General features: G+C 49.7%; 2 protein-coding genes across 15 annotated transcripts in view; both read right to left on the bottom strand.

Annotated features, from left to right (window-relative positions):
• The window catches only part of MGLL (monoglyceride lipase), a 136,525-nt gene that overhangs the window by 57,038 nt on the left and 57,491 nt on the right, over positions 1 to 21,996 (bottom strand). The gene's annotated exons all lie outside the window — the stretch shown is intronic.
• LOC102118714 (large ribosomal subunit protein uL23) lies at positions 21,288 to 21,844 on the bottom strand. Its single transcript, XM_005571783.5, has one exon. It carries the CDS (start codon positions 21,829 to 21,831, stop codon positions 21,361 to 21,363), a length of 471 nt encoding a protein of 156 aa, XP_005571840.2. The 5' UTR covers positions 21,832 to 21,844; the 3' UTR covers positions 21,288 to 21,360.

Genomic DNA, 21,996 nt, shown 5'->3' with positions numbered 1-21,996 from the left:
GGAATGAGCACATCCTCCGGACTCTCCTGCAGGGAGAAAACAAGCCCCAAACATGTGGCCATGGCCCCTGAGTTTTCTAACGTGGCAGCTCTGCACAGCGTCCTTCCTACGGCTCTGGCTGCCTCCAAGCCGTTCATGGCTCCTGGGCAGATGGCAGTCCCCTCTGCACTGCTCACAGCACTCTCTTGTCCTGGGCTCACAGATCCACCCTGCCTCATCTGCCCCCAGGTGGTCTCCTAATTACCCCTACGATCTTCCCTTCTCCACCCTGCCCATCCTTTTCTCTCTGGCCCTGGAGGCCTCATCCACATGGGACACTTAAAGACACCCTGGTGTGATCCCTGGGCTGGTTTCTGTGTCATTTGGCTCTGGATCCCACCCCCACGTTTCCCACCTGTCTGGAACCAGTTATGTCCCCTCCCAACCTGGCCCTCTAGTCTTTATGGGGGTAGAACTGCAGGCTCACATTCCACTCTTCCGTCTCCCTCTGCGTCCACTCCCTCCAAAGGCATGCATGCCATCCTTCCTGTCTTCTGACACTCCTGTAGGAAGTCTCCCTCTCGTCTACTGGGGCTGGTTCCCCCGCCTTCCAGCCTTTCTCCCCACCCCCAGCCCCCACTCTCCCTCCAGCCCAGTGCATTCCACAAGATCCACTCAGTCTGTGGGCCTGGGGAGGAGATAACCCTGCCCCTTCCTCCTCCTTCCTGAATTTTCCTCAGGCGATGGGGTCTAGGAAGCTGGTCCCTGGGGTGGCTCCCAGACTCCTGAGCCTGCACAAACAAGTGACTCAGCCCTGTTCTCGATTGCTGATGGAGTCACCTGAGGTCACAAGTGGGTCATTCTGTGTCTGCCTTTGTGTGTCCCTGTCTATGTTCCCTTCTCTCGTGCTGTGTCTGTCCCTCCTAAGTGGACGTAAGGAGCTCCTCAGTCCCCTCTTCAGTGCCTGCTCTTTGATGGGCTATTGGGAACATCTGGAGATTTGGTCTGGGACTCAGGGGAAGTGACCCAAGGCCACTATCCCAGGCCTCCAGGCAGCACCCACTCACCCATCCTTGCACTCCTGCACACCCCGGGCCTTGCACACACACCTGCTACATCTGGAATACCCCTTCACCCTGTGGAACATCTGCACTTCTCAGCTCTTCCCTAGAAAAACCCCAGCCTTCTCCTGTGCGTCTAGAGGTCTAACTCCAGTGTTATCACAGGATGGCATAATCAGGGTCTACTACAGACCCCCACTGGACTGTGTACTCCTGAGGGGCAGGGTGCCTTGTGATGTCTTTGTATCTCCAGCACCTAGAAAGTGCCAGGCCCTTCACAGATTCTCAAGAATAAGAGAACTCATCAGGACAAGAGCTTGTGGTTTCTTAAGTCACAGAACAAGAGATTCCCTCCAGGGCAGCTAAGAGGTAACGGAGACTTGTGAGCCCAGTGTCTCCGGTCCAGCCCAACCCAAATGGGCACAGGAACGATCACTTCCATCAAGTGGCTGTCTACAGACTTGGGAAAGAAAATCTCAGACTCCCTCAGGACATGAGCTTCCACGGTAACACCTATTTGAGCTCCTCAGTGGCTGTCTCCAAGGTGATGCCCAGAAACCGTGATTGGAGCGGGTTTCTCCTTCCACACCTGTTGTCCCTGGGGTGGCTCCCAGACTCCTGAGCCTGCACAAACAGGTGACTCAGCCACATCCTAGGGAAGGGGGTCCTCCCACTGGAACAGGATTTGGCCACAACCTGGCACTCGGGGACCTGGTGTTGAAATGAGCCAAATGGGGACAGATGTTCTTTCTTCCCAAGTCCACGTGGGATTTCACGTGGGGAGGAGCCGCAGTATCTGGTTTAAGTAAAGGAAAAGTCATTAGCAAGAGACTCAGAAGCATTCTAGGACAAGTGTTGAAAGTAATCCCAAACAACTGTATAACAACTTACAACTCCCCTCACTGGATCTGACTAACACGGGCAGGGCTGTGCTTTTTTAATGCTTTTCCATAAAAGCATGCCTATCCAGACTCGGGTGGCCTCCCCTCCACACCACAAAGAGGCGCCTGGCACTCAGAGGACCATCCGAATTCAATCCGAGTCATTCTCAACTCAGGGTTACACATCACAGTCTGTTGACATTGTTCCGTCCTTGATCATACCCCAGAGAGACAGAACACACGACAGAGGTGGGAGAGGGAGGAGGGAGGAGGGAGGGAGGGGGAGAGAGAGAGAGAGAGAAAGATTCCCGTTACAGTGTTACGGGCTGAGCTGTTTCCCAAGATTCACAGGCTGAATGAAGCCCTAACCCCCAGTACCTTCGAATGGATACAAAGTCTTTGCCAAGGTAATTAAGTTAATATGGGTGGGCCCTAATCCATTATAACCCAAACGTACACACTAGAGGGGGAGGACCACGTGAGGACACAGGGAGAAGACGGCCACTTATAAGCCAAGGAAAGAGGCCTCAAAAGGAACCAGCCCTGACAACATGTTGATCTTGGATTTTCAGCCTCCAGAACTGTGAGAAAATAAATCCCTGCTGTTGAAGCTCCCCAGTCTGTAGATTATTTTGTTATGCTGGCCCTAGCCGACTCATACACATGGAGTCTTTCCATTTATGCTCCAACAGCCCCAGGTGGTGTGCAGCTCCCTCCACACCTCTCACTGCCACGTGACTCCGTTCTTTTGCAAATGTAATTATCTTTGCTTGGAATGATGCCCCTCTGCCCACCTCACAAACTTCTATTCAACCTTCAAAACCCCTTGTAGATAGCACATCCTCTGTGCAGCCTCACCTTGCCCTCTGCCCTCTTCCCCAGGGAGTGCTCCCTCTTCTCTGTGTCCACAACCCTGATCACTCTCTTACTAAGCATGCTGAAGCCTGGGTTTGGCAATGTGTCAAGATGCCTGTGATCTGGGCAGTCTGAGCCTCTCGACACCGGAATGAGGACTCCTCTCTAGGGCTGGCACAGGGCCTGGCGTGCCACAGACTCTCCATGTATTCATTCAAATTCTCAACTCTTCTATTTATTTATTAGTGACTGTCTTGACTTTGGATCAGAAAACTTCATCCTGGAACCTCCCTATCACTCTGAAATAAAGAACATTTTCATTAGAACTGGGAAGTGCAGCATCCAGCCAAGATCTCCAAATAAACACCATTTTCTGATGGAAAGAAATAAAGCAAATGTTTCCCAGAGCTTTCTGCTGTAAGGACTTAGAATTTACAAATTCAGATACCGTTCATCATAAAAGGAAAAGTGCACAGTGCCCTCTTGTACTCCTTTACTTCTAGCCCTCCTGCATTCCACATTCCATCCTTTACTCATCCTTTCTTCACTGAGCACTTGCTGTGTGCTGGGGGGATGGGTTTGGCATTCAGCAGTCAGCAAGATGAGCACAGATCTTCGTCATGATGGGGGTCAGACAAGAAACACAGAAAATCTAAAGTGGGTCTGACCACTGGTAGTCTGGAGGGAGCGGGTATGGGGTGCGTGTGTATGTGTGTTATGTGAGGGGGTTTACTGTTTTAGAGGAGGCCTAGCTGAGAAGGTGATATTTTAGTAACGACCAGAAGGAGGTGACAGAGCAAGCCATTCAGACATTTGGGACACATGTTCCTAGCAAAGGGGACAGAAAGTTTGAAGACTCCAATGGGCCCAGTAGGTGGGAACAGAGGGGAGGCCAGTGAGTTGGAGCCAAGGACAGGGAGAGATGGGACCAGGTCACGGGGGTCTTTTAGGCTTCTTGGGGACTTTGACTTTGACCCCGAGGGAGGTGGGAGCCACAGGGGGTGGTAGCTGAGGAGGGCCATGGTCTCACTTGGGCTGAAGGGACTCCTCTGCCCGAGTGTGGGGACTAGACTGTGGGGGTGAGGGTACAGCCTCCCTGCTGAGAAAGCTACTTCTGTGTCCCGTTCGCCTCCTGGTGAAATCAGGGCACCGTTTCTTCTGGGTTTGCTGTGGAGAAGGCATCTGAGTGACAAGGAGGCCATAAAAGGTAGTCTGGGACACTGGGCTAGGAACTGAGATCCAGTTCTGCCCCCAGCTCGCTGGGTGCCTTGGGCAGGCCACTTGCCTCTTCATCTGCGCAGTCAAGAAGATGGTCTCCACATCTTCTCCCGCCACGCTTCAAAGGCTGCACTCTCATTCTCTAACTTCAGAAGCAGCTTATTAAAAAACAGAGGGTAGTGCAAAAACGAGGGAGAGAGAACCGCGGTGGAGAAAACTGAGAAAGCCCCAAACAGCAGGTGGAGGCCAGGCCCTCCGGGACTCACAGGGAACAGATGTCCATTCTGTTGGCAAACCACAGGTTTCAGTCATTTCCACTCCCGGGCAAACACACACTGGCACACACACACACACCACTGAAAGGATATGCCACAAAATGGGGTACTGTTTGTCTCTGGGTAATTGAGTTAAGGCTAATTTTTTTTGTCCTTTGGGTTTTCCAAGATTTCTACAATGAACTGGTATTTTGTCATGAGGGGAAAAAGACTTCCCCACCCACAAAATGCAACTGTACATATGCACAGTACAGAAAGCATGAAAACAAAATCAGCTGGCTCTGAATCAGCCCACAGTCATATCTGGTCTTGAGAAACCACTGTAATTGGAGTTAGTGCCTTCATGCATTAAATGGATGTGCCAGGGGCAAGGCTGGCAGTTGAGGATGTGAAAATGAATGAGTTGTGTGTGTGGAGGGACCAGAGGTGAGGATCACTGATCTGGCAGAGCCCTGCCAGAGCAGTGGTGTTTCTGGGGGTCTGGATTACAGCATCAAGACAACCACAACTATCACTGAGACATCCCTGGAATGGAGAAAAGCAGTGATCAGAAATAGCTCCCAGGAATGGTTTTCATTATCTTCCGCCATTGTTGCCTTCTCTGAAACACACTGCTCTCAGTCATTCGGTAGGCTGACTGCAAAAATGGCTTCAATTCTCCCTTCTCCTTCCCCTTGCCCCTGTCCATGCCCCTCTGCAAAGTGCCCTGCAGCTCCTCCCAGCAAGGCTGGAGTCTGTGCTTGTGACTTGCTCGGACCAACACAATGCAGCAAAGGTGATGCTGTGCCAGGCCTGAGCCTGGGCTTGAAAGGTCTTGCATCTTTTGCTTGGTCTCTTGAAACCCTGCTGCCATCAGGTGAATAAGCCCAGGCTAATTGACTGGGTGATCAGAGACACATCCCAGCCAACTTTCTTGCATCTGTCACCTCAGCCAGCAGCCAGATGATTCCCAGACACAAAGCTGCCATGCGACCTGCAGCTGACCACACACGTGTGAGGGGCCCAGTTGAGATGAGAGAACCGCCCAGCTGAGCCCAGACTCACGCACTGGCTTGAAGCATCATGAGCTAGATAAATGGCTGTTGTCTGAAGCCAGTAAGTTTTGGGGTGGTTTGTTACACAGCTGTAGCTAATTGATTAACTGGTTACTGTCACAGATGTACCTGAGCAAAAACCAACCAACCAACCAACCTTTGGCTTGATTGAAACTGTCCCTCAGAGAATTTCATTTTAGAATCTGTGGCTCTTGCCAAAAGGGTGGTTCTACCATGATGGGCATCTGGGCTTTCCAATTTAAGGTGGGCCTTTCAGAGGTCAAGAACTGTGGCAGGTGAAAAGCCATAAATGATGCTTGGTTAACATGCACTACGTCTACTGCTTTACAAATTGTTATTTAAAGTAACAAAATACATGAACGCAGTCTCACTACTCCCTCAGGTGACCAATTATCTCACTTTGATGTGTATTCTAGACTTTTTCCTACACACTCACACTCATGTCTCAGCTCTGTGTCAATTTTTTTTTTAGATGGAGTTTCACTCTTATCCAGGCTGGGGTGCAATGGCCAATGTCAGCTCACTGCAACCTCCACCTCTTAGGTTCAAGCAATTCTCCTACCTCAGCCTCCCAAGTAGCTGGGATTACAGGCACCCGCCACTACGTCCAGCTAATTTTTGTATTTTTAGTAGAGATGGGGTTTCACCATGTTGGCCAGGATGGTCTCGAACTCCTGACCTCAAGTGATCCACCCCCCTCAGCCTCCCAAAGTGTTGGAAATACAGGCGTGAGCCACCATGCCAGGCTGTCATTTTGTTTTATGGTCTTCTTTTTCTTTCCATAAACAGCACTTTATATTTTTCCCTTAACAACAGGTCTTGGAGGCCTTTCCATAGCCAGAATTATAGACCTATCTCCTTCTTTTTAATCATGGCAAAGGATGACAGTACCTTAGTTTATCTGACTCTTCCTGTGCTCATGGCCATGTGAGTTGTTCCCAACTTTTCATGATAATGAGGTTTATCTCTCTGTACACATGTGGCGGATCCCTTTAGTGAGCAAGCAGAGATATGGCATCCCTGGTCAAGTGAGCATTTAAAGGAAAACAGTGGCAGATGGAGCCTTTCCAAAATCCACAGACCAATAACTGACCCTTTCCAAAACCGGCTGAGCTTCCCCAGCCCCGGGTCTTTCACCTTCCACCACTTTCAGGCTGCCTCCTTACCGTCTCTTCCCACAACCTGAAATGTACCTAGCATGGGGTTTGTCAGGTAGAGTTTTCCTGCTTTAATCTAAAGTGAATGTGCATGGAAGTGGCTATATTTTTCTAAGAGGGGAGAGAAATTACCCTCCATTTAGTCATTCTGTTGTGCCCTTGATTGATTTTTTTTCTGAGTCAATGGTCCTGCACAGGGGGAAAAAAAAGATTTTCTACTGTTGTATTATAAAAGGAACACCTGATTCGTATGGACAGAAGGCTATAAGAGGAATCATTACAAAAATGGGAGACACAACAGTCAAAGGTGTAAATACAAAAGAAGCCCCAAAAGAAAACAAGAAGCCAGAAGAGAAGTAATGACACAGGGAAAGCTGCAGAGCAACCTCCCCAGCGTCTCTAGGAGCCTATCACTCAGTCACTCTCCTGCAACCGGGATGGCGAGTATTCCGGAAAGGTGAGGGGCTGCAGGTGTGAACAGTGAATTCCCTTCACCCAAAGCAGACCATATTGATGATAATGTGCCCTTTCCCTGCTGATGCTGGGTCCTTGATGTGACCAGTTTTTAACGTAGTCTCAGAACCCAGGGATGTTCTCAGGGGTTAGGTGTGAGGTCATCTGTCCCAGCACAAAATGGCCCTTGCCCATGGGTTTCCAAGTTGGCATAGCTCTTTGTTCCCGCAGTCACATTCCATGGATTCTACCAGCATGTCAACTGACGTGCTGGGCACTTCTGCAGACCTTGCCTCATCGAATCAGCATCAGGCACTCCAGGGCCTGAGCTTTGTCTCTGTGATTGGGTAGCTGTGCACAGACAACATAACCTCTGTGGCCTTCACTTTCCTCGCTTAAAATGGCCACACTAATAAGGTCGGCACACAGTCTACAGGGGGTAAAGGGAGCAGGAGATGCTCCATCTACAAATGTTCCTTCTGCATTGGGCTCAGAAACAGCCCGATGACTGAATCAAGGCCACACGACTAGAGATGGCAAAGGAGGCTGGTCCAGAGCACAGGCAGGTCTCCCCCAGTCCCACAGGACCCCAACACACGTCCTTGGTGATGAGTCTCCATTCCCACCCTTGACTTGGCATGGGAGGCACCAGATGTGAGCCCTGTCTTCCTCAGGGGTCACTTCCTCCCACGAGCCTCATCACAGCCTTCAGCGCCCTGCACTCCTAGCCCATTCTGTAGCTGCAGTAGCTGTTTCTGTTGGCACCCTGCTCTGTTTTGATCACTTCTGGGTGGTGGCCCGCTGGGGCCTGACACTGCACTCTACAGAGGAGGCCACAGCCTCCCGCACACCCAGGCCCCGGCTTCACTCTGCAGCTTCCTCCTTGGCAGGGGCTTCGCTCTGTGAACTCAGAGGTCACGACCTGCCAAGCACTGCCACCCACTCCCCACCAAGCTCACTCCCAGTTCCCCTGGAAAGAAGGAGGTGCTTAGACTAAGTGAGAAAATCTCTCCCTTTTAGGGAATCAGTCCTGCTATCACCCCCACAGCCATAAAAGGCAAAATAAGAAAGAAAGAAAAAAAAACCCAGATCTATCAAAAGCTCCACACCAGTGCCTTCCAAGACTGCAAGCCGTTCTTCAGGCAGTGGCCTCCCCTTCTGCTCCACGCGCCTCAACTCTACACAGGGCCTCACCCCTCACCGACATTCACTGGATGAGTACTTGCAACGGCCCCACTAGGCAGCAGTACTGCCTGTGTCCATTTCTCCAGGGTGGACGCTGAGGCACAGAGAGGAGAGGGGGCTGGCGGGCCGGGATCCACAGCCGTTAGGTCTGTTCTCACCACTCAGGCTGTTGGTGCCAGTCGGGGGCACCTACAGGTGTGCTCCCGAGGCTGGGTCGGGCAGGAGGACGGGTTTTTCTTGTCGGAGGGCAAGAGAGTGTAGGTTTCACACTGGATCTCCACCCAGGCCTCAGTGGCCTCCCCATGTGCCTCCCACTCAGCTGCTGAGAAAACCAAACCAGAGAGCGAGAATGTCATCAGAGAGGGGTGTGGGGTATGTGTCTTGGGAGCTGTATTTCTAGGTGTGTGTGCTCATGCCAACGTGTCCCAGGCTCTTTAGAGGGAAGCGTTCCCTAGGTACGTGGCATTCCCTTTCAAATTCACCTAGCGCCTCAGCGAAGGGATCGTGTGGGAGGAACACGGGTTTCCACGAGATGGTAGGGATGTTTTATGTTTGTCTTCTTGGCATTTTGTGGTTCTGCAGTCATGAGCTGTGGCATCCCTGGGGGAAAGGTCCTTGCCAATGTGGGGGCTGCTCTTTTTGCCCACACAGCCTCGTCAACTAGGGGATGCCCCGTGCGTTGCTCAACCCCAGAGAGAAAAGGAGAAGATAAAACCTGAATTCAAATGATTTCACTTCTCATTAGCTACTGTGACCTGGGAACAAGGGAAAAACCAAAGATGAAACTGTTCACGTTAGCTAGACTCAATGTTCTTGTAGAAGGAGGAAGAGGGTGTTTAAAGAAATAGAAGGGTTTAAACATTTGCTCACAGCTTTATAAAGGATAACATGCCTCTCCCACCCACCCTGCCTTCTGGGGTCTCAGCTCCTTCCCCTACCCAGCAATCCACTGCTGCAGGCCCCCAAACATGGGAGACACATATGCCAGTTGTAGGTCAGTGGGTATTTCAGTGACAAGGACAAGGAGAAGGTTGCCTCTGAATGAGTGTGGGTGGGAGGTGCATGGTCACAAGGGCGGACCACATGCCGCGCTGAGACTCAGTGCCACCAGGACACTGGCACATGTGCCTGTTGCTCTGAACCAGGACAAGTGGCCCCACTGCGGGCCCTAGAGAATGCATCCAACCTTCTATCTCCCCAAACATATGGAGCAGAGTCACCCAATCTTCGCACACCCCCTGTATTATTATTTACCTAATATACTTCTTAATTACATACTCATGTTCCCTCGCCCCCTTAAATTGATGTATTTATCAAAGACACTTTCTATGACTATTGTTTGTAGAAAATCTGTCACTTCCTGTAAACACAGAGTAACTGGTGGAGATGGCCATTTGTCTACCCAATATCCACTCTCTCTTTTCTTCTTAGTAACTGAAACCTGATACTATTCAGACTGGCAACGTGCCTGGGCAGAGCACTCTACCTCCCAGCCTCCCGAGCAATCAGTGTGGCTATGTGATTAACTCCTGGCCACTGAGATACAGGATGACATGGATAGATGGAACTTCCAGAAAGGCTTCTTAAGTGGAAGATAGGTATCAGTTTTTAGATCTGAAATATGAATGTAATGTGATGGCTGGGACTCTTACAGCCATCTTGGGCAAAGAGGTAAATGAAGCTGGGTGCTCTAAAGGTTGGGCAGCAGATAGAAGAAGTTGGTTTCTTGATAAAATAATGGAGCTGTTATCCCAAGCATTAAGGATGTCTTTTTATTCTGATATTTTGAGACCTAAGGCCTTGCTGACTGGGGAAATTACCTGTTCTAGGGCTAGCCAATTACTAGAGATAGTAAAGTTCTTACAGGGAAGCACATCTTTCCTATGCAAATTAACTGGTCCAGAGCCCACACCTCCACTCCAGGCCAATATTTCTCTGCTTTCATCATGCCAGGGCCAGATGCCAGACAGCCCCTACACCCTAGAGTCCACAAAATTATTCAATCTGGCTATTTCTAAGCCTGCTCACCCCATCTCACCCATCCCTTCCCATGGAAACCACAATAAAGATTTTTTTCCAATTTTTCTCTTTGTTCCCTTTGCCTCCTGATTAGCCCTGGTGCTTCCCCACAAGCCCCCGTGGCATGCTGTGGCCCCTTCTCTTGGGAACTGAGAAGAACAAACTCTCTTTTCAATGGCAGCCTCTCCTGATGTGTTGGCCTTAATATACCTGAATCACAATACAACCTACATTTTCAAACACAGGTGTGGCCCATCTCCAGACTTCTTTTCAGAAGAGAAATAAACCTTCTTCTTGTGTAGTTGACTGTTACAACTAGTCTTTATTTCTAGCAGCCAAACTGAATTCCTTACTGATATAGAAATTGTAAAATACATACATATACATAAGAAAAAAGTGATTGCCTACATACTATCTAAAACCACTATGGCTGCTACCCTTGATGACGCAGGCCTAGGTCAGTAGCAGGATGGGCCCTCGTCTTCCTAGGAAGACCTCCTCCATCCATGCTTCTTGCCACACATCCCTGCAGGTCCTCCCACCAGGCGAGGAATACCTGTCCCCACTGTCCCCATCCTGTAAATAAATGTTGGGCTTGGCCATGTGACATGCTTTGGTCAATGGAAGGTGGACAGAGTGATGGCAAGAAAGTTTGAGTGCAGACTTTAAAAAGCATCACCATCCTCATGTTGTCTCAAAAAGAACATGACTCTTCTAGCCCACTGTTGCTGGAGACTGAGAGACACATGGAGAGAGCTAAACCAACTTGAGGCCTGGAGCCACACCCAGCCAAGCCCAGTCTAAAATAGCTGACCTACAGACACAGGAGAAAGCATCAGTTGTTGTTTTAGGCTGTTGAGTTTCGGGGGTATTTGTTATGCAGCATTATTGTGGTAACTACTGGCTCAGTCGGGAAGGCAGCAATCTATATATATTTATTGATCTCTAATTTTTAAATTAGAAACTGCCTTAGGCATATCCCAGCACCTGTATATAATATATAATACACACAGACACACAGGCACACATACACACATATATGTATATAACCAGTGAGATGGCTTCTGACTTCAAGAAATTGATGACTTAGCTCTGGAACTCTCCGCTTTCAAAGACCACTGAGATTAGCTAGATGCCCAGTTGCCAACTCCAGCAGGAAATTTAACTCCAAGTGAATTGACTACACCAGAGAAAGAAACTCTTCATTGAACTCCCTAAAAGAAAAAGCACCCAACGAGCCCTGGGGACAATGAACAAAGCCATGACAGTGTCATGAAGCTGGGGGAACCTGCCTCTGAGAGAGCGTTTCTTGACCCCAACCAGGGTAGATCTGAATCCAAGAATTCAGGAGATCTGAATCCTCCTGACCCAGTCGTGTTCAGCCACGTGTCACCAACACCTTGTAAACGGATTGCTGATATGGGAGCGCCGGGAAGGAACGCACACTTGCTCACACTGGTGGGGAACCTAGCACACCCGCAGGTACTTGGCTGATGTTATTCATCAAATCTGTATGGCAGCTGCCTGGGGGCTTCTGTTCCTGTTTTATAGAGGATAAAACTGAGGATCTCTGGGCCCCGCGTGGCCAGCTGCACACCACCTCTGTTTCCTCTCCTACGGTGCCCTCCTCTCACCTCAACTCCTGTCTCCTGATTGTTCTTCATGAGCCAGGCACCCTCCTGCCCCAGAACCTTTGCATTGGCCGCCCCTTCTTCCCCTAGTCATCTGTGAGGCTCCTCCTTGCCTCCTTTGGGTCTTTGCTCAACTACCACTTTCTCAGTGGGGCCAGCAGCTTGAGCGTGGCTCCCTGCCCCCACTGCCCCACCCTCCTCCTCCTAGGTTTTATTTTGCTTTGTGGCACTTATCTCCCATGGACATACCCTAAAGTCATTTATTGCTGCTCATGGTCTGCCAAGGGCAGGGGCTTGTGTCTGTTTTGTTCACAGCTGCATCTCCTGTGCCTCGCACCATGTGTGGTGTTGGTAACTGGGCATCAAGCTAATACATTATAGACTGAATAAATGAATAAATACATGAATGAAGCTTGGTGATGTGAAAAAGCTTGTAAAAAGTCAATAGCTAGAAGTTTTTCAAGCTAGACAGAAGCCTAGGTCGGCCTGGCCCTCTTAGAGCAGCCCCTGAGCCTTGTATAATTAAACGGTGTGTTCTGTTGTTAGTGCTGACAAACTGCCAGTCTCCTTTCCCAACAATTCGGCTGTACCAAGCAAGGAGAATGGGGGAAGCCACCTGTAATTTTCTTTTCTCTCTTGCTCTTTTAAAGGGCCTTTAAAAATCAGATGTGTGTTATAACAAACAATAGGAGAATTGGTCAATTTATCATGTCATGACAAGCAATTGCTAGGGAGAAAAATATCATTCTTGAAAATGTGCAAAAGTGCAATGGTTGTAAGTTGTAAATATGACCCTCACAGGTCAGGATGTTCTGGGGGCTCCTGGCAGCTATTTCCTTCTTTTTCTTTTCTTTTCTTTTTTTTTCTTTTCTTTTCTTTTTTTTTTTTTTTTTGAGACAGAGTCTTGCTCTGTCGCCCAGGCTGGAGTACAATGGTGTGATCTAGGCTTACGGCAACCTCTGCCTCCCAGGTTCAAGTGATTCTCCTGCCTCAGCCTCCTGAGTAGCTAGCTGGGATTACAGGTGCCTGCCACCATGCCTGGCTAATTTTTGTATTTAGTAGAGATGAGGTTTCACCATGTTGGCCAGGCTGGTCTCGAACTCCTGACTTCGAGTGATCAACCTGCCTCGGTCTCCTAAATGCTGGGATTACGGGCGTGAGCCACTGCGCCCAGCCCTGGCAGCTATTTCTAACAGCATCCATTATTATAAACCAGCTCTCCTATTGTGCGACCCCAGCAACTGAGACACACAGAGTAAGGCGGCTCTCAGTCCTTCTCTCTGCTACGTGTGACCCTGGCTAACGTCTCCAACCTCTCCGGGACTGTCCTTACCCCTCCCGTGGTCCCCTACCACACCTGATGTGACCAAGGCTCTCAGCACCATGCCTGGCACACAGTAGATGCTCAGTGGAGGTGGGTGTGTCTCTTCTGAATCACGTGCTCAAGAGGGATGTCTGTGTTCACCCGCAGTCATTTAAAAATCTCGGCTGTGGGCAAGTTCTTATGTCTCCCTGCACCTTCGCCTGCTTAGAGGTCATTTTCCAAGGAAGGGAAGAGAGAATGTAATTCACAGAAGCAGTGCCACTTTATAGAGATGCTTTGAGCCCAGGGATCCCGATGACTTCAGAGATTCTTGGTTCTTGTGTGGACTGGGAGGAAGGAGGGGTCTGATGTAGAGCTCCCACCTGCTCAGATCAGCCCAGCTCCTTTTCCCTCACTCAACACAGGGTCCTTGGAATCCGTCCCTTTGGCCTTCAGATGATCCTCCTTTTTTGGTAAGAAAGCTTCCACTAAATAAAACCTTTAAGTGATTTTTCCAGTCTGGTGGCATCTGCACAATAACTGAGGAAAGAAATAATTATGATTATGGGGCCTGAATGATCCAGCACTTCTCCACGACTCTGGGGAGGAGGCAGCTGGCCCCTGCCTCTCACACTGACTGTCTGCGGGCAGGCCCTGCTTAGACGGCTTGGTTTTCTGTGTTGGAGAAAGGAAGCCAGTGGTGTAGCAGGGAGGGCGCTGGATGTGCACACAGCTTTCAAAGAAAAGCAAAGGAAAGCGGACAGGAGGGAAGGGCAGAGCCACACAGGGATGGAAGCATCTGTTTATGGGACACTGAGTTTGTGTGGGGTCCTATGAGCTAACGTTTCCATAGGAAGCCTCAGGCCTAACATATAGATGGGAAACCTGAGGCTCAGAGAGGTCAAGTGACCGTCCTGGCCACACAGGTACAAACAGTGGGCCAGGCCACTCTGCCTCTGCCCAGCAGGTTCACATAACAGAACTCTCTGGGCTAAGCTCCAGTTGTCAACAGGGGACCAACCCCTCTGGGCTCACACCATGCCACACAGGGCACACGGGTGCTGAGGAATGAAGATGGAAGCAACTTGTTCTCCCCCTGGAGTCAGCCCTGACGCTGGCTCTGTCCCTTGGCCAGGCTCAGGCGCCACCTCTGGGAGTCAGAGCATCTCCTAGCAGAGCCTTGGCAGAAGGCGAGGTGAGGAGCTGGCACGGCACCCCCGACAGACTGCGCGTCGCAAGCTATTCCTGGAGCCGCTGCGGCACTTCTGTCAGATGATGCAGAAACCCCAGGGCCACTCGCCTGGGGGCTGCGCCCCATGCCAGGCTGCTCAGAGGCACAACACTGACTGCGGGGCTGGTCTGATAGAACCTGCGGCTCTGCACCCCAAAGCATCTTCCCAAAAGTTAAAACTGTAGCAACGTGCAAGAGTGTAAGAATTTCAGTCCGACTTTGCCCCCTGATGAGTGTGTGAGCTTGAAAAAATCACGCAGCATCTCTGAGCTTGTTTCCTCCATAGGGACGTTGCCTGCCTCGCTCTGCTGCCATAGGATTAAATGGGGTGATCCATGGAAAAAAATTATTAGCACAGAAGTCATGGATTTTTCCAGCTCGGCAAGCGTTAGACTTGATTTTCTTTAAACAGGGCCCATCCTCCAGGCCAAATTCATACCCACACATACAAGATTCACGAGTGTGAACTTGAGCATATCCAAAGAAATTGTCATTTCTGTGAAATGCCTTGTAATTCTGCAAGCCTTCACTGAGCAGCTGCTATGAGCAAGGTGCCACATGGATGTGCAGAGCAGAGGCCCCGGTTGCTGTGTTCAGAGAACCTACAATTCCCTGTGGCCATCCGGACCCTTCGCACTAGCAAGGGGCCTACCGCCTGGGAGGGAGTTCTGGGGGTGCTGATGACGGGACTGCTTCGCTTTCCGGGGCCCACTGGGCAAACTGGGCTTCTCCCCTGCTGCTGTGTCTTATCAGAGCCACTGTGTTGCGGGTGCTGGCTTAGTTTAGGGTGGGGTTGAGAAGCTTTGAGGCACCAGGTGGAGGACTCCCCAGGGCTTCTCCTTCTCCAGCAAGCAGTACTAACCTCCACAGCCAGGGTAGAAGCCACAGAACACTCAGAGACAGCAGTCAAAGAGGCCACTTCTGTACCGCCTGGACCAGAGACTGCAAACTGCCCTTCAAGCTGCATTTCAAGTGCCTTCTGTGTGTGTGTCCACGTGTTCCCCTAAGCAACTGGGCTACACCAGTCTATCACAAAGCTACTGTTGGTTTCCTCTTTTGGCTGGTGAGGACATGGAGGCACAGAGAGGGCTGGCGCACAGCCGGCTGTAGGCAGAGCTGGACTACCACGCAGGCTGCCTCCCTCCCGGCATGTCCGGTTCCTGGCTTCACCAGCCAGGCCCTTGGGAGCCCAGCTCTCCGGGGAGGGACTCCAGGCAGAGCTTCATTCTCAAATGCCCAGACAAGCACTAAATATGCGTAGTGTACCCAGCGCACTTGCCAGGGAGTTGTGACTGCGTCTGAGGATCCCATGCAAGGTTTGAGTCCTCCATTTGCTTTTTAATTTCTCCCTTTATCTCTAACAGGGGAGAAACCTAGACACTGAGAACACAGCTTAATAGAGCTGTGATTTGGAATTCTGATCCTGGCTCTACCACTCCTAGCTTGTTCTCTTCCCTGTAAAATGAAAATGACGATGGCTTTACCTGCCTTGGAAAATGAAATTAAATTAAATAAAGAATATGAAGCCCTTCAGAAAGGGCAGCCTGACAGTGCATGGTGGTTTATTACTTCCACATTAGTAACACGTGAAGCACCTTGTCTGCCGGCATGCGGTTCTTTTTTCATTGTGAGGAGGTGCCCGCTGGGCACTGCTCTGCTCGCGAGCTCTCCGCATCCTCCCCGCCTGCCCTGACGGTTGGCAGCATTACAGCCGTTTATTTTTAGTTCTTGGTGGGCCAGCCATTTCCTGGTCACATGCTGTTTGAGCTCCCACTTCAGAAAGGCTCAGCTCACAAGACAGACTCTGCCCATCCTCAACCCCTCAGCCTTTCTCAAGGGCTGTGTCAAAGCGAAGCCAGCCCCGGCCCTACCTGTTTTAAAGTTCCTTTGAGGAGCCCTTTCTTCTGGCCCACTTGCAGCCAGAGTGATTTTGAAGTTTAATTTACGAAATGGGCAAGGTAGCTGTTTCCATGTGTGGGGAGAGGTGCACAGAACCTGGTTCTGGGAGCTGGGGCCTGAGATCCGGGTCCAAACCTGCCACCAACTGGTGGGACCTCAAAATCTGTCCCTGACCCTTGTACAGTGAGAAAGGAAGGTATGGAGGCTTCCTTGCGGCCCACTGCTCTGTCAGTGACCATCAGATGAGAGCAGTTCTGGTCACTGCTGCAGCTTCAGTTATGAGTATGCACATAGTAACAGGTGCACCTGCTGCATGCTGCTCTGGGCCAGGGCCTGTTCTAAGCAATTTATCACTGGGAAGTTTACAGATGGGAGCTCTATACCTAGGTACCATTATTACCATCTCCACTTCACAGATAGGAGATGGGATGAGGACGCCTCAGGCCAGGTCTGTGTTTGTGCCCTGTAGCTGGGACTGGAACCCAGTGTCACTCCAGACTCTGCCTTCCCTCCATGGCAGCCTCCCCAGCTTTGCCCTTGATCTCCATGTGTGCTGGATCACAGTGTGTCACTCTGATTGGGGAAAGATGGGTGATCGACCCTCCTTGAATGTCTTTAGGGAAATACTCAGTATTTGGAGATAGAAAAAAAACCAACCATGCAAGGTCCTTATTAACTAGGCAGGGTGCAGCGGTGTGGCTTCATAGGGTGTCAGGTGTGTGGTGAGTGTGCATGCACTGACATGCACCGGCAGGTCCAGGCTGCCCCAGCAGCCAGGGGACAGGTGTGCTAGAAAGAAAAGGCTCCAGAGGGTATATCATCTCCAAGATGGATCTGAAGATGCCAGTCTGAGGGTGATAGAGACTACTGCTAAAGATCGAATGGCTTCTTCTGGGGACCTAGAGTGATGTCTGTTTTCTTCTCACCCTCTGGTCCCATGAAGCCAGGTTGGACACAGAAAACACTGGACTGTACCCAGTTGCTGTGGTAGCAGGGGCTCCTCAGGCTCAAGACCAGCTCTGCCTCAGCAGAACGGTAGCGCCTCACAAGCATGCCAGGGGTGTGGCTTCTGTTCGCCAAGGGGTGTGCCGCAGCAGCCACGGCCATCTGGATCTCAGACCCTGCCCAAGCAACCTGGGTGGGGACATCTCCCTGGAGCCCCACCTGGACCTGTCCTGAGACCAACCCAGCCCCTGACCCTGGCTGGAGTGAACCTCTGCCTGTGCCCCAAGCTCGACCACTGGGTCCTTCCCTCTGTGCCACCTCACTGAGCTTCCTTCCTTCCCCTCCCTGCCGCCTCTCCTTTTCCTATTGCCCTCTTGTCCTCAAACTCTCCCAGAAACAGAACCACTGTGCGGGGGAGGGGGACATAGGGCTAAATTGCAGATGGGACTTGTCCTCAAGGAGCAACTAAGTTTACTGATGTCGCCATAGTCATTACACCCACCTCAGTATGCAGTCTCAGCTGTGTGCTGAGAAGATAGGAAAGGAAGATCCAGGTTTCAACATGGGTGGAAATAAGAGGCTCCACCTCCACCCTCCTCCCTCCCGGCTCTCAGGCGCTCCTCTGGCTTCTCAGAGCTTGTATGTCACCATCTAAGCTGCAAATCCCCAATGCCCATCACGTGGCCTCTCTGGGTGGCACCCCATGCCTGATGCTGAAGTTGCCTGAATACCACCCCCAGTTGTGCTCCCCTTTCCTCTCAGATTCAGGAACCCACCTCTGACATGATAAAGATGGGCCCTGGGAGGGGCACACACCCTCCTCTGTGAGCATCTGCTCCCACCACAGACTCCTGGGGCTCTAGGAAGCCTAACAGCCTGAGGACGAAGGGCAACCCTGTGTCTCATTTGGGGAAGAAGTGGTGCTGGAGCGAACGGGGCTGCAGACCTGGAGTGGAAGAGGTCCCACTGGCCTCTCAGCACCTTATGACTTTACTATGTCTCCCTGACTGCAGAATGGGCATACAGATATCAAGGCCATATACTTGTGGTGCGGAATAAAAGAGAAGAACAGAAAGTCCCCAGGAGAGGCCCGGGCCGCAGTTGTGCTCTGCTGTGGGTGAGAAGAGGTGCATGTTTGGGAAGCTCACGTGCTCTCCTCATCTATAATAATTACCACACCTATTCCAAGGCTGTAATGAGGGTCAAGGCAATGTTTGAAAAGCTTTGCATGGATAATCAGGCATATAATAAAAATTAATTAATATTTAATATGAGTATCATCTCTCTCTCTGAGAATTCTTATCAATACTCTATGACATAGGTAATATTACATCACTTTCCAACTTTGGAAGCCACACTAGTTAGCATGAAGTTGTGACTGGCGTCGAATCAGGTTTTCCTAAGGTGAAAAAGCAGTCACCCCAACATAGCCAATATTTATGGAATACTCTCTGTGGGCCAGGCCCCCCACATAGAGGAGCTCATTTAATTCCCTGTTAATCCCCCTACTGAACCTATGGGGTAGAAAGAGACTTTGACTCATCCCTTACTGTAGATGAGAAAACTGAGGTGCAGAGAGGTTAGTAACTTGCCTGGAGTCACATAGCAAATAAGTGGTTAAACTGACTCAAATTCAGGCCTTTCAGACAACAAGGACTATGTATTTGTTCTACACCCAAATATAACCTACATATCTGTTATAATTAGCTACATCTTTTCTCAGCTCCTGAACCACAGCAAATAGCATCCCTGGTGCCGAGAAGAATTTCCTTTCCTAGAATTATTCAGTCTTTCTTTTTAACACAGGATCACGTGTAAGTAATTTGACTTTTTTTCTCCTCCAACAAGTGACTCATTCAAACACTTCAGAAACGGCTTCTTCTGGGGACCTAGAGTGATGTCTGTTTTCTTCTCACCAGGAAACCTTAAATATTTTCATCTGAGAGACCATATGAATAATTTTGAATGAATAACTACGCCTTTGGGGTAAATTCCTTCTGAAAGATAACCAGGTGGCAAATTATCAGGCTGCTGGGCACTGGAATGAGAAGAGACGGTGCTGGGTCTCCAGGAGCGTCCATGTGGCTTCCAAAGCCTCCAACACAGAACTGCAATTCGGCATTCAGACGGCACACTTGCTGCGGCCCTCGGAAGAGCCACGTGTTCTTGTCACTTCAGTGAAGCTGAGTGAACAACGTGCCCGATTCCCGTGTGACTAGCTCGGGGTTCACATTGTACCTGCCACAGCAATCACTTTGCAAATTTTTAAAAACAGTTCAACAGTGGGTAAAAGAACAGAAACATGTACCCCCAACGTCGCTGAAGGCTGATGAAGAGCATTCCTGCAGGAGCAGCCACACTGTGGGCCGCATCACTTCAGATTAGCTAACACGGGAAGCATGAACTTTTTATAGAAAAGATGGGAGCTGTCTATTTAATTTCAGGGAACTGAAAAAAAAGTTTCTCTTCTCAGCCAGTGACTAATGTGTGGTGAGGAGAGCAGGGATCTGTGTGTTGGGAAAGAGGACAGTATGGGGGCTTGTTGAGCACCTACTATGTGCCCAGCAGCCACTCTGCCAGCAGCTAAGATATTCATTTAATCTTCACCGGGTAGAAACTATGACTTAGAGTTACAAGTGGGGAAACTGAGGCTCAGTGAGGTTTAGTAGCTTGTCCAAAGTCACAAATGTTATGTCCTATGAAGATCTTTCCCTATGATCACTCCCCAAGGTAGTCTGGGCCCTCCCTCCCTCCCCCCATACGTCCCATGCACACTTCTGCCAGACCCCCATAATGGCCCCCCACCAACTACTTTTGCTCTTGAAGTACGTCTGTCTCCATGGATTCTCCGAGGCAGTAACCAGGTCTGTGTGATTTCCTAATTCCATACCCAGCATTGACCCAGCACACAACAGGTTCTCATATAATAGCTGTTGAATCTGTTTATTGCAAATGTTGTGTGTATATTTCCCATTTTAACTATGTAGACACACGCCTTATTGAAAGTAAATCGTACCCAGAAAACACTCGTAGTGCCCCTGGCTCTTTTCTCCTTAGAATCTGCCAAACCCCTTTCTTCAGCGGGAGCCCCAATCCACTTCCTCAGTTGCACACAGGGTCGCCTCCCAACTGTGCCTTCCTGGCCTGTTTATCAGTCAAGCAGAAGCACTCTTACGAAGGGTGCTGTGTCCTCAAAAACAGCATCAAAGAACTCCGAAGACAGTGGCTTTGTTGGTTTGTTATAGAGGATTCTGGAAGTCAGTTGTGCCATAATCAATGTAAAACCATATGACATAAATTTTTGTGACAAAAGATATTTGTAATGAGATCTTCTCTTTCAAATATGAAGCCTTAGTTTACCTCTTTAAAAACACTAGTTACAGCCGGGCGCAGTGGCTCACATCTGTAATCCCAGCATTCTGGGAGGCTGAGGTGGGCGTATTGCTTGAGGTCCGGAGTTCAAGACCAGCCTGGCCAACATGGTGACACCTCATCTCTACAAAAAATACAAAAATTAGCCGAGTGTGGTGGCATGCCCCTGTAATCCCAGCTACTCAGGAGGCTGAGGCAGGAGAATTGGTTGAACCCAGGAGGAAGATTGTGGGGGACCGAGATTGCGCCACTGCACTCCAGCCTGAGCCACAGAGCGAGACTCTATCAAAAAAACAAAACAAAACAAAACAAACAAAAAACAAAAAAACTAGTTAGGAAATTATCCTTTAAGGCTTACCTTCCTTATATTCTCCATCATCACCATCACCATCACTCTCACCAATATTACCATCACTATCACCATCACCATCTATGGGTGCCTGTCATGGAGCCTGGATTTATTTGATCCCTCAATATTTGCACTATTGCACCCATCATGTTAGATGAGGCAATGGAGGCTCAGCGAGGTTAGGAAATTTCCCAGGGGTCACATAAGCAGTCAGTGGCAAAGGCAAGGTGACATTCTTGCCTGCCTGGTTCCAAAGATTGTAAACAATTCACTAATCAATGGGGCAGTCATAAAATCCCATATTTCATGATTCGTGGCAAGGATCAAATAATTCAAAAACACATTTGGGGCTGGACCTTAGCTTGTGAGAGTCTCAAGGGCAGAAGTATGGTCTCATTCCTCTTTCTATCCCACAGTGAAAGCACATGGTAAGCACTTTTTTTTTGAAAAGATATATATATATATATTTAGAATTAGGCAGCTGGACTCAGTTTAGATGATCCCAATTTTGTTGGCAACATCCAAAGCGTCGTAATCAGGAGCCAGTCGAACATACGCCTTTTTCTCTCCATCAGGCCGAATCAGGGTGTTGACCTTGGCCACATCAATGTCATAGAGCTTCTTCACAGCCTGTTTAATCTGGTGCTTGTTGGCTTTAACATCCACAATGAACACAAGTGTGTTGTTGTCTTCTATCTTCTTCATGGCAGACTCAGTAGTCAGTGGAAACTTGATGATAGCATAGTGGTCAAGCTTGTTTCTCCTGGGGACGCTCTTCCGAGGATATTTGGGCTGCCTCCGGAGTCGCAGTGTCTTGGGCCGCCGGAAGGTGGGTGACGTGTGGATCTTCTTTTTTTTGTGGCTGTGGACACCTTTCAACACTGCCTTCTTGGCCTTTAAAGCCTTCGCTTTGGCTTCGGCTTTAGGAGGGGCAGGAGCTTCCTTCTTCGCTTTCGGCGCCATCTTGTGAAAAGGGTCCGAATGAACGGATTATTTAAGAAATTACAGACTATCAGAGCCCTGGGGCACTCTGTTCCATAAGAGTGTAAAATGTTCTCAAATAAATTTTGAAGCAAGTTTAACTCTAGAAACAGAATAGCAATTTGTAAACTTAAAGTCTCAGAATGA

This window comes from Macaca fascicularis, chromosome 2 (assembly GCF_037993035.2).
Source record: "Macaca fascicularis isolate 582-1 chromosome 2, T2T-MFA8v1.1".
Taxonomy (NCBI): domain Eukaryota; kingdom Metazoa; phylum Chordata; class Mammalia; order Primates; family Cercopithecidae; genus Macaca; species Macaca fascicularis.
Note: the sequence above shows the minus strand (reverse complement) of the source record. Positions and strands in the feature narration are given on the sequence as shown.